An 11,622-nucleotide genomic window follows, 5' to 3' on the forward strand; every position below is an offset into this window, starting at 1 on the left:
TTTTTTAAGATTTTATTTTACCACTGTTTGTTTCCTTCAGGTATTATAATATAGTTTGTATCCTTCAGGTATTCTAGCATGATCATCTTTGAATTATTAAATACTTGCTGGAAAGGTTTGGAAGACTTCATCAACCTAAAAATGGATGGAACAGATATTCTTTATTCATTCGAATTTGACCTTAGCCTGCAGGCTGATTTTTTTGAAGAAAAATAATACTAATACACGTACTATTACAGACTGACTCATTCTTCTCAATGTCCTGACAGATATCTACCTTCATTTCAATCCACATTACGACTTGCGTCGACTAGTTCGATGAAAATTCCAAAAACCACTACCAAAATATAATTTTATTTTCTTTTGAAAAGAAGTGGTTGGCTTTGTTCCTATAATCCTATTTGGATTGCAACTTCAAGCTCAACAATGTGACTCAAGAAACTAAAAAAAGGATCAAAATGCTAACTTTCCTTTCGTTTTGAAATTTTGTAGTGGGAAAAAGAAAGAAAAAAACGAGGAAAAAAAAATTTCACTTAAACATTAGTTTTAGCCTTTGTTCTGTTGTTTAACAGAGGAAGCAACAGTATGTGCCCACCATTTGAGACTATGTTTAACGTCAATTTCATTGCTGCTGGCAGGTACTTTCCATTTCATTAATGAATTCATTTTCTTCTTCCTTTCAAAAACTTCCCATGCTTCAGAAAGATAAGGCCTGATTGCTCTTGAGTGCAGATCAGACTTCTCAAGAAAATTCACTTTTTCTTGATCATCGCTACTCCTGTTTTTGCCCAGTTTCTGTAATCCTGGAATTATATCAACCAAACTGGAATTTACATCATCTTCTGAGAATTCAAATCCAAGATCCATAAACCCTTTTAGCTCCTCATATTCTAGTTCAGATAAGCTCTTACTAAGACCCTTTTTGGTTCTTCTTGTTCTTGTTTTCCTTTCTTTTCGTCTACCCTTTATCTTTTTGGGTTCTGCTTTTATAGGATCTGGTTGAAAACGGGTTATAGGGAGAACTGAATCAGGAGAGAAAGAGTCTGAATTGTAGCTCAAACCATCACTTTGTGACCCAAGTTGGATTTCTTCTATCAGGGATGAATCTTTTGCAATTTCTGGTGAATTTTCTTGAATGTTGTCATCTGGATTTTCATGTGAATTTAATGAAGGGGTAGGATTTGAATGTTTATTGAGGATTTGGAGATTGAACCAGCATGAATCGAAGAGGCTAAGAACAGCCTCGAGGTCCATTAATGGTTGGCTGAAGGAAACTTGGAAAGCACAGGTTTTTGTGGAAGGTGCTCAGACACGAGGATTACAAGCAATTTGTGTGTGTATATATATTTGATCCTGTTCACCAAATTGCCCTTCTTAGTTGTTTATATTACGAAAATACTTCAACGTTGATTGTTTCACACGTTTTCTACTGTGTGCTATTATTTCATTTGGAAAATGTTGTTCTACTTATCAAAGATGTTCCTACCAAGACTGTTGATTATCTTAATTAATGACTAAAGCACGTAAGAGGTCTTGGTTTACTTATACTTTTTTTCCCCAACAGTTTTCTAATTACACCTCTGCCCTCTAATACTTCATCCTAAGAGGAGTTTCTGGAATTCTTTTCTAATCGTGTGCAAACCGTTTTTAATTTAGTTTTTACAAGAACAAAGAAAAAACTTTTCTTTCTCGTTTTTTGGTAGGAAAAAAATACCTTTTGCAAAAAATGTTTTTTTCTTGTTGCAAAACCTCTTGGCCAAATAATTTTTAAACTAACACCACCTTAATGACCTAAAACAATTTTATCTATCTTAATTCAGACTCCAAAATTATCTAAAGTAAGAAAAGAAAAATAGTTGCATCTCTTTAGGGGCTAGTAATATTGTGTTTTCACTTGCCTGCGTGCACACATATGCCAAGTCTTTTTGGCTGCAACTCTAGTTAAATTTGTGCGTAAAATAGATAGAAGTTTTGACAAAAGGATAATTTATCAATTAAATCATTCCTTATGACATGGTTTTATCCTATTAAGGTATTTGACTGGCAAAACCATTTATTAGTTGAGGAAAAAGTAAGATAATGGAATATGGAGGGTGATGATGTAGCCTTAAAGAGAAAATGAATGATTACGTGTGGTATAAACATATGACTTGTTGTCAATCGCTAGATGCCCTTCTATTTTTTTTAAGAAGGTTGTGAGGCTGCCAAATTGCTAAAACATGGATAAATCATATTCTGAAATGACACCATAAAATTTAAATGAAATGATGACTTTTTCTTGCTATTTTACAACTCAGTAACCATCATTGCCTCAATCCAACTAGATGGAGGGATCAAGTTTCACTCTTTATTTCATGATTATATTCTTTATTTCCAATCAAGAATCAATCATGGAGTACCATTGATTATGTTCTTAATCATTCCCTTTTTCAGATAAGTTTGGCATAACCAGAGCTAACCTATAGGCAAACAAACACTGTGGCACATCTTTTATCTTTTGACTAAGGAAATTCTCGAGCAATTCCAACTCAATTATATATCTATATAATACCTGGAGAACTTGTGGTGGATGCCTACAATAAGGATCTAGAGGGTTTTCCTTGGATAAAATATATCTCGAATAGTCTATGTACTAGGTTGGCTGCTTTAGGCAATGAAAATGTCCTACGTGGTATAGGTAATTCCCATCGTGCAATAGTTCGTTTGTAACGCTTCCGTACTTGACGTTTAATGGTATATAATAAATCTTACCTTATAAAAAAAACAAAAGATCTAATCTATAAGAAATCGATGTTATATTAGTGACTTAGATATAGGTACCTGTTTACTCACTAATATCACTAGTACCCTAAAGTTTACCCCCTTAATTAATGATAGAAGAGGTGTCTTTTCTCATTTTCACTCGTTATAAACAGTCCAAACTGCCCCGTATGAAGAGTAGTTAGTATACACGAACTAGTACGCGGATCTTTGAACTTGGAATAATCTTGTTCAAGGGACGTCAACTACCAGCAATCTCACGTGCCAAACCACGAAATGCACGTGCCTACTATATAATTTAGCAACGTAAAAAAGATTTAAAACATGATTGTGTGTTTCCATTCATGACTTAGTGGCATTCATATTACCAGCTACTTCCGGTCATTATCACTGTAACCTAAAAAGATTTTTCTAAATAAATAAATTGGATCGAGTTTCAGTTTACTTATAATGTTTATAATTCATTATTTATTCTTATATTTGACTTCATCTTCTTTTCCTAATGTGACCACAGCCTCCTCATGTTCATAAAATAATTAAACGGAACTGATACGTGGCGCTTGAAGTGCTTTCTTCTTTCTTAATAAATGTTTTCAACTACTCTCGGACGTATAAACAAATAGAATACAGAATACAAAAGAGTGGAAGGGCCGGATGAAGTTAATTAACTAATGAGAAAAATTGATAATGATTGACACACGACTATTTCTTTATTTTCCATAAAAAAGTAAACACCTTTTGTTTTTTTTTCTCCTTTCCATCCGCTCGATAATACCATATGATTTTGTGGTCTACTTTGCCATTCTTAGTCGTACATAAGATGATTTATCGAACACCAAGCAAGACATAAACTTCGAGACATGGACATATTCCCGTAGATATAAAAGGCTCTTCTAATGTTACGAGTTTGGAAATAATGCATATAAATTGTCCACTAGTGTATCGACCCCTATAGAGGAATACGTGCTGTTACCATATATATACTTGCAGTATTTAGGAAACTAGTTTATAAAGTGTCAAACTTTTTAAAGCAAATTATAGATTTTCTTTCTATCCTCCTGATAATATTATTTTCCTACATCAATATTCTCAAAAAGTGAAGTCCACTCTAATCCCTTAAACATAGGAGTGAGCAACAATTCTCTAGAAGGTCGAAAATACCTGACCAAAGTATTTCTCGGGTTAAAAAAACGAAATATTCTAGTGACACGTCGAAAAAGAATACCGAAAAAAAGCTTTTAATTAAGGTTGATAGGATATTGCCATTAGCCCTACAAAAATTAAACAAAATCGCTCTATATTTCCCCGAACCAGAAATTAAAAAAGTACAATTCTCAAACATTAAATTCTCATACTAGTTGTGTCAAGTTAACTATAACAAGTAAACAAAAAGTTCCTTGACAATATTTCAAGCACCTATTTGTTACGATACATGTTTTATTGTTTTTCCATGTGGTTGTCTTCTGAACTAATGTTTTAGAATCTTTCACCAGGAAATAAAAAATATATTAATATTAATATTAATATCCAAATGTACAAGGTAAGCGACGGAGAGAAATTAACCTCAAACGGTAATTAATCTCCTCTTTTTTTTTTTTTTTTTTTTTTTGGAAAACTATCGACAGAAGAAAACTAATGAATTTCTTATTCCATGTTCCACATAGTCAGAACATTTTTAGTACCTTCTGTTTTTTAGTAGAAATTTCGATTAGAATATGATAGGATATTGAATGCTGCAAACCAACCACGAGGGGCGGCCCGATGAATTTTGTTGCCTAGCCAAATTTTATGAGGGGTCTTAACTTTTTAATTTTTATTATTTATTTGAAGACTATTTTTTTTAGCATTTTTTAGATACAAAGTTATTAATAATTTGGGACAATTTCACATTAGAACAACTGTGCTCCCTACTTTTCAATTTTATAGCCCATATTTTAATTTACAATCAACTAGCCCAAAAATAATAGACTAAGATTCAACATCCAACTCCAATAGATTCTCAAAATTACTATTTAATTTTTAAAAAAGATTACTCAAGCTTTTAAATTTATTTTCGAATCAGTAACTAACTATGACTCAAATATTAACTCAACAAACCAAATTCATTTGGGTGGTGAAAATTAGATTTTTAACAAGCTTAAATATGTAGGTTTAAATTCCGAATTTGATTTTGTGAGAAATTTGGAGTGGGTGTTATTTAGACTTGTTAGAAATAGTATAAGGAGGTTGTATATAAAATTTGAAGTCATTTAATGGAGATTTGGACTGGTTTTCAACAAGAATTGCAACTGAAGATCGTGGAAGAAGTTCGTCTACAGACGCTTGTATAAAGGTGTTTAAAAGTGTATAAGCTGTGTTTCTACACTAAAATACACTATTATACAAGATTATACATAATTATACAAAAAACTGACTTCGTCTTCTTCCTTGCGTCTTTTCTGAAATTTAACTCAAATCTACTCCAAATCACTTCAAATTTAAATTTTGAACTCCTATTGATATTTTCAATCATTTGGAACAACACCCAATCCAAACAACTAACAAATTCAAAAAGACCATTTTCAAAAACAAAGCTTTGAATGGTCTCCAATGGTGGACTTCTACTCTTCAATTTTCTTACATTGCAAGCAGGTGACACAAAGGACAAGCAGAAAATACACGGTCCCTTGAAACATATGTAGAAGATGTGAGAAGAAGAGAGAGTGAAAGCAATGGTTGTGAGAACATAGATTTAACTCCATAACTTTTAGAAGCAATGGCTGTAAGAACACAAATTTTGAATTTGCTAGTGTTTTCAAAAGCACAATATTTCCAACTAAAGTCAATAAAAATAGGACGAAGGGAGTAATAACAATTGACACTCTAATTTTAAGCAATTGTAATTGAAAAACACGAGCAGCAAAGAAGAAGCTTTTAGAAGACCTCTTCTGGAGAGGATATATAACCGCTACATAGATATGGAAAGGTCATAATGCTTAAGAATTTAAAATACCATTTCAGTTTTCAAAATATGTATAACATGGGCTAGGTGGGGTAAAACTTAAAAATATGGGCCATTAAAGGTACAAGTGATGGGTTGTGGCCCTTGTGGGGGTCAATAACAAAGTAAGCAGAGGAGTTCAACAACCACGAGACGCAAGTATTAAATCCTCTGGTCGGTTTTGCCATTTCAAGAAGTCATACTTCGTATAGTATTGTTTTCGGCAGACCTTTTTTATTCTTTTCTTCCGAAAGTGATGTGTGATATCAAGAGAACTTTTTTTATAACCAAATAGGTAAATGAGTCAGACAAATCAAATGAGTAATGCAAAAGGGTATATCAAGCAAATTAGCAATATGATTTGGAACAATGCACGTAGACACAGGGTCACTATACCATACCCATAACATTATCCTGTCCAACAAGAGAAAAACACTGCTATTATAGATTTATAACCTATTATAAATTGGTCATACTGGAATGGTTATATCAATGTGATGTTGGATATTTATCTACTTATATGAATACTTATTTTTTATCGTGGTGTACCTGCGTTAACCTTTGTGTACTTCAATTATTGTAGCAGTTCCTGCAAATACAAAGAATTGCTCAGGATACAGGGAGGGATATTTTGACGACGGGAGAGAAATTCTAGAGATGAGAAAAAAAACTATTACTATGAGGTAAATGTAGGGGAAAACAAATTGGTCAATACGTGAAGTAAACTGTATGCTGTCAAAATTATATGCCTCCGATTTATAAGCTCGAGGTTCCGCCCTAGGCCCCAGTCCGGGAGAGGTCAAGTTCGAAAGCGCTGGACCAGACTCGAGTTCGAAGACAGAGTGTAATGCCCGGCGACAGGAGTTCGAGGAATACCGAAGCCAAGTGTGCTCGAGCCCAAAATAGTACCGTTGTGGATTTGTAATAGAATGAGCTAGATTCCTGCCACGTCCCTAAGATCATGGCGCAAATTCTGGAATAAAATCGTACAATTCCGTACTAGGCGGTTAGACAGCTGTAACAAGAATATTCCCTACTGTAAATAGAAATATTCCTTATTTAGGGTTCCCCTATTATAAAAAGGGGAACCCAATCATTTGTAACACCCATCTGATCACTGAGAAAAGAATATACTCTACCTTTTTCGCTTGCTTTTCATCAGCGTTGTCCTTTAGCTCTATTGTTCTTACTTTGCTTTTATTATTTAACTGTTCTTATAATACCAAGCCTACCTCGAGGTCACTGCTATTGAGTAACATTGGTTTGATTCACTTTTCTCTTTCGTTTCTGCTTCATACTTTTTCATTATTAATTGGTATTGAATTATATCACGTATCTTCAAAACCACAAATCAAATTTAATTATTACTCGTATTTTCGAGGTAAACAATTTGGCGCCCACCGTGGGGCTAAAGATAATAATGATTATTTCTTTACTGATTCTTATTACACAAGTTATTTTTACACTTTTTCTTGTCAAGAATTTTTTATTCTCAAGCTTAAGCATGTCTAGCACACAAAACGCACATGTTCATGACAACGAAGGTCTTGGTGAGAACAACAATGTAGGGGTCGGTGTGCCACCGGTAAACCCTAGGGAAGTGCCAAACATGGAACCAGTTGATGTTGGTTCTCATATTGCTATAAACACCAACCTAGGCACAGACCCCGAAGGGAGTATACGCAGGGACGCTCGACCGGGGGACCAAGGAACGCCAGGAGCAGGAGATGGGGGAGTTAGCCTCCAAGTGATATTTGAGATGTTGCAGGCTCAGCAAATCGCCATCGCTCAACTTCAAAGTCAAAATAAGACCCCGAGTGTAGCTGAACATGAAAACAATCGACGCGCCGAACCAACGCCCGAAGGGCCAAATGGAAACGACTCGGGGACTGACCCCACCATTATGAAAATGCTCGAAGAGCTCACTAAAAGGATCGAGTCCGGAGAAGAGAAAATTGAGGATAACGATAAGAAGGTGGAGACTTACAACTCCCGTGTAGACCAGATATCGGGGGCACCTCCAGTTTTGAAAGGTCTAGATGCCAAAAAGTTCACACAAAAACCATTCCCTCAGAGCGCAGCCCCGATGCCCATTCCTAAGAAATTTCGTATGCCCGATATACCCAAGTATAACAAGACAACCGACCCTAACGAACATATTACTTCATACACTTGTGGGATCAAAGGAAATGACTTGAATGATGATGAAATCGAGTCAGTGTTGTTGAAAAAGTTTGGGGAAACACTCTCAAAAGGAGCTATGATTTGGTATCACAACTTAGCTCCTAACTCTATTGATTCATTTGTTATGTTAGCAGACGCCTTCGTTAAAGCCCACGCCGGGGCCATAAAGGTGGCCGCAAGAAAGTCGGATGTCTTCAAAATAAAACAAAGGAACAACGAGATATTAGAGGAGTTCATGTCCAGGTTTCAGATGGAAAGGATGGAACTGCCGCCGGTTTCCGACGATTGGGCAGTACATGCCTTCATGTAGGGTTTGAACGAGCGAAGCTCGATTGCTTCACGACAACTAAAGCAGAACTTGATCGAGTATCCAGCTGTGACGTGGTCAGATGTGCACAATCGTTACCAGTCAAAAATCAGGGTTGAGGACGACCAATTAGGAGCCTCCCTCGGGTTCAGTTCATCCTAACAAGTTTGTGGTTAAGCCCCCGAGGGACACGAACAGGGAATCGAGATCAAACAGGGAAAGGTACTTGCCGTATGCCGACCGAAGGAACATCGCCCCAAGCCGTAACATTCTTCGAAGCAATCGGAGAAACAATCGAGGTCAAAGTTCTCGGGGACCCATGAGTAAGAGCAGGTTCGATAAACATACCGACCCCACGGAGGCTCCCTGATTATCAGAGTACAACTCTAGCATGGATGCATCAGGGATTGTGTCGGCTATTGGAAAAATCAAAGACACCAAGTGGCCGAGGCCTATACAAATTGATCCTTCTCAAAGAAACCCAAACTTGATGTGCAAGTATCATGGTATGCACGACCATAGAACAGACGATTGCCGGCAGCTAAGGGAAGAGGTGGCTCGATTGTTCAACGAGGGCCATCTTCGAGAATTTCTAAGTGATCGGGCCAAGAATCACTTCAGGGAGAGAGATGCAAGGAAAAATGAGCAATAAGAACCACATCATGTAATCCACATGATCATTGGCGGAGTCGATGTCCCTCAACGACCTATATTCAAGCTCACCAAAGTATCAATCACAAGAGAAAAGCGGACTCGGAGCTATGTGCCCGAGGATGTCCTATCATTTTGTGACGAGGAAGCAGAACACATATCCCAGCCTCACAACGACGCCCTGGTAATCTCTATCCTTCTAAATAAAATTCAAGTTAAACATGTTTTAGTGGATCCAGGTAGCTCAGTGAACATAATCAGATCAAGGGTCGTGGAACAAATCGGCCTGCAAGATCATATTGTACCTACATCACGGGTGCTGAATGGCTTCAACATGGCAAGCGAAACAACAAAGGGAGATATTATCTTGCCAGTAAACGTAGCTGGGACCATACAAGACACCAGGTTCCATGTCATCGAAGGTGACATGAGGTATAACGCACTCCTCGGGAGACCATGAATACACAACATGAGGGTAGTGCCTTCGACCCTCCACCAAATGATGAAATTCCCGACAGAGGAAGGAGTGAAAACAGTCCATGGAGAACAGCATGCTGCAAAAGAGATGTTTGCAATCGAGGAAGTGGTGCCGATACCAGAACCCTTGGCCTCAGAGAAATTGAGCTCCAAAGGTAAGCAGGCGGCTAAGTAGCAACCATAGCTCCCAGCCTCGACGGAATCGGAACAACAGGTAATCGAAGGCGAAGAAGAGGACTTCATTATACCTCGAACCTCCGTCGTTCCAGAAATCCGGTGCTACCAAATCAACCACCCGAGAGAAAGGTACACCTGGGAACGGGATTAACCCCCGAACTCAGGAAAAAACTCATTTAGTTTCTTATTGATAATGCGAATTGCTTTGCTTGGTCCCATTTAGATATAAAAGGGATCCCACCGGAAACTGCCACGCAGCGATGGAGCACCGATCTCAGGTTCAAATCGTTGAAGCTAAAAGGAGGCCTCAGTCCGAGAAGCTAGCAAAAAGGAGGCGTCAATCCAGTTGACAGGATGTCCGAAGATAAAACAGGTAAAACAATGAAAGCCTATATTGATGATATGACTGGTTAAGTGCCTGCGCACAGAGGACCATTTTAATTCGTTTGCAGGAAACATTCAAAGTTTCAAGGCAATGTGACACGAAGCTTAACCCAGGGAAATGTGCCTTCAGTGTTGGCTCGGGTAAGTTTCTCGGCTTCATGGTGTCAAATCGGGGTATCGAAATCATCCCCGACAGGATCAAGGCTTTCGAAGATATCACGATCATGGATAGCAGGAAAAGACCGTACTGAGTCCTCGGAGTTGCTGGTAAAGGATCTTACTAACTCGGCATGGTGGAAGCTCTCGAAGGTGCGCGATCTTGAAGACACACTTTTTGCGCGAAGGCCTTAGGTTTTAAAGCATACGTTGCACTCTTTTTCCCTTAGCTCGGATTTTGTCCCAAATGGGTTTTACCGGCAAGGTTTTTAACGAGGAAACAATTATGTGCTACCTAAGAAGAACTCAACTGTATCCAAGGCTTCTTTTCAATCAACCTCGAATACTGGGGGGCATCACCCTCGGAGACTACATTTTCAAGGAAAATACTTCACGCTTAAAAGGGCCCCGATAGGAAAACATTGTAATGGGCCAACCGGACTGGGGCCTAGGGCGGAACCTCGAGCTTATAAATCGGGAGCAGAACATGTACGCATATATCAAATTACTTGAAGAAGCATTCTGCTTATATCAAAAACACTTTGCGTCTCAAAGGAGTCTGCTACTATACGAGCTCTACACTTATAATCCAATGAGAAACGGCTCAAGAGACAAAGCATAAAAGCGCCCCCGAATACTCGGGAACTGTCATTGACAGCCAATACACCTGAGTCACCAAAAACTCGGACTCATAAGACCTCAAAGAGGCATCCCCTCGAAACAAAGGCCAAGGCCAATATGCTCGGGGACTAACTTTTCGAACAAGTTCGTAAAGTTTTCGGGTAACAAGTCCAAGCGACATTCCTGAAGGCTACGGCCATACTAAAGACTGCGGTCATGTAAAAAGGCTACGGCCTAAATAAATGCGGCTCGGAGACGTCCGACTTTCGCTATAAATCAAAGGCCTTCAAACACTTTGTAAAAATCGATTAAATCAGGATACCCTTGGCAAAAGCAAAATATAATGGGCTTCGATAAATTCAGTCCCCGAATAATTTAATGGGCTTCGATAAATTCATCCCTCAAACAGTTTAATGGGCTTCGATAAATTCGGCCCTCGAACAATTTAAAGGCTTCAACAACATCAGCCCTCGGTAAAACATTAAGGGTTATTCGATTATCGGTATGCAAACAAGGTCCCGATACGTCAAACCTTCAAAAAGCCCAACGGGTACAAAAAAATCGTTAAGGCATAATTAAATTTTCACTAAGTCTTTTAGCTGAAATGAGGAAAAAATTATATAGCCATTCTAGAGGCCGAATCGGCCCAACCTAAAGAGCCTAAGGGCCAATCTAAAGAGCCTAAGGGCCGATATGTAAGAGACCAAGGGCCGATATGTAAGAGCCCAAAGGCCATCTTCGAAAGGCTTAAGGGCCGAAAACTTATAGTTCGAGACTCCGTTCTCGCTTTACCCAGACTATGAGTCACGATATCTCGAGCTCACATCGGATCGACTTAAATTTGGCTCTAGGATTATTATTTCCATAAAGATCTAAGGGTTAGCTATATCTCAAGCTCAAACCAATTGCCGGACCAATCACTCAA

General features: G+C 38.1%; 1 protein-coding gene across 1 annotated transcript; it reads right to left on the reverse strand.

Annotated features, from left to right (window-relative positions):
* Positions 1–546: 546 nt before the first annotated feature.
* LOC109214106 lies at positions 547–1,254 on the reverse strand. The gene has a single exon (XM_019377995.1). It carries the CDS (start codon positions 1,252–1,254, stop codon positions 547–549), a length of 708 nt encoding a protein of 235 aa, XP_019233540.1.
* Between the last annotated feature and the right edge of the window lie 10,368 nt (positions 1,255–11,622).

The sequence above is a fragment of the Nicotiana attenuata genome, unplaced genomic scaffold (assembly GCF_001879085.1).
Source record: "Nicotiana attenuata strain UT unplaced genomic scaffold, NIATTr2, whole genome shotgun sequence".
In the NCBI taxonomy this organism is placed as follows: Eukaryota; Viridiplantae; Streptophyta; class Magnoliopsida; order Solanales; family Solanaceae; genus Nicotiana; species Nicotiana attenuata.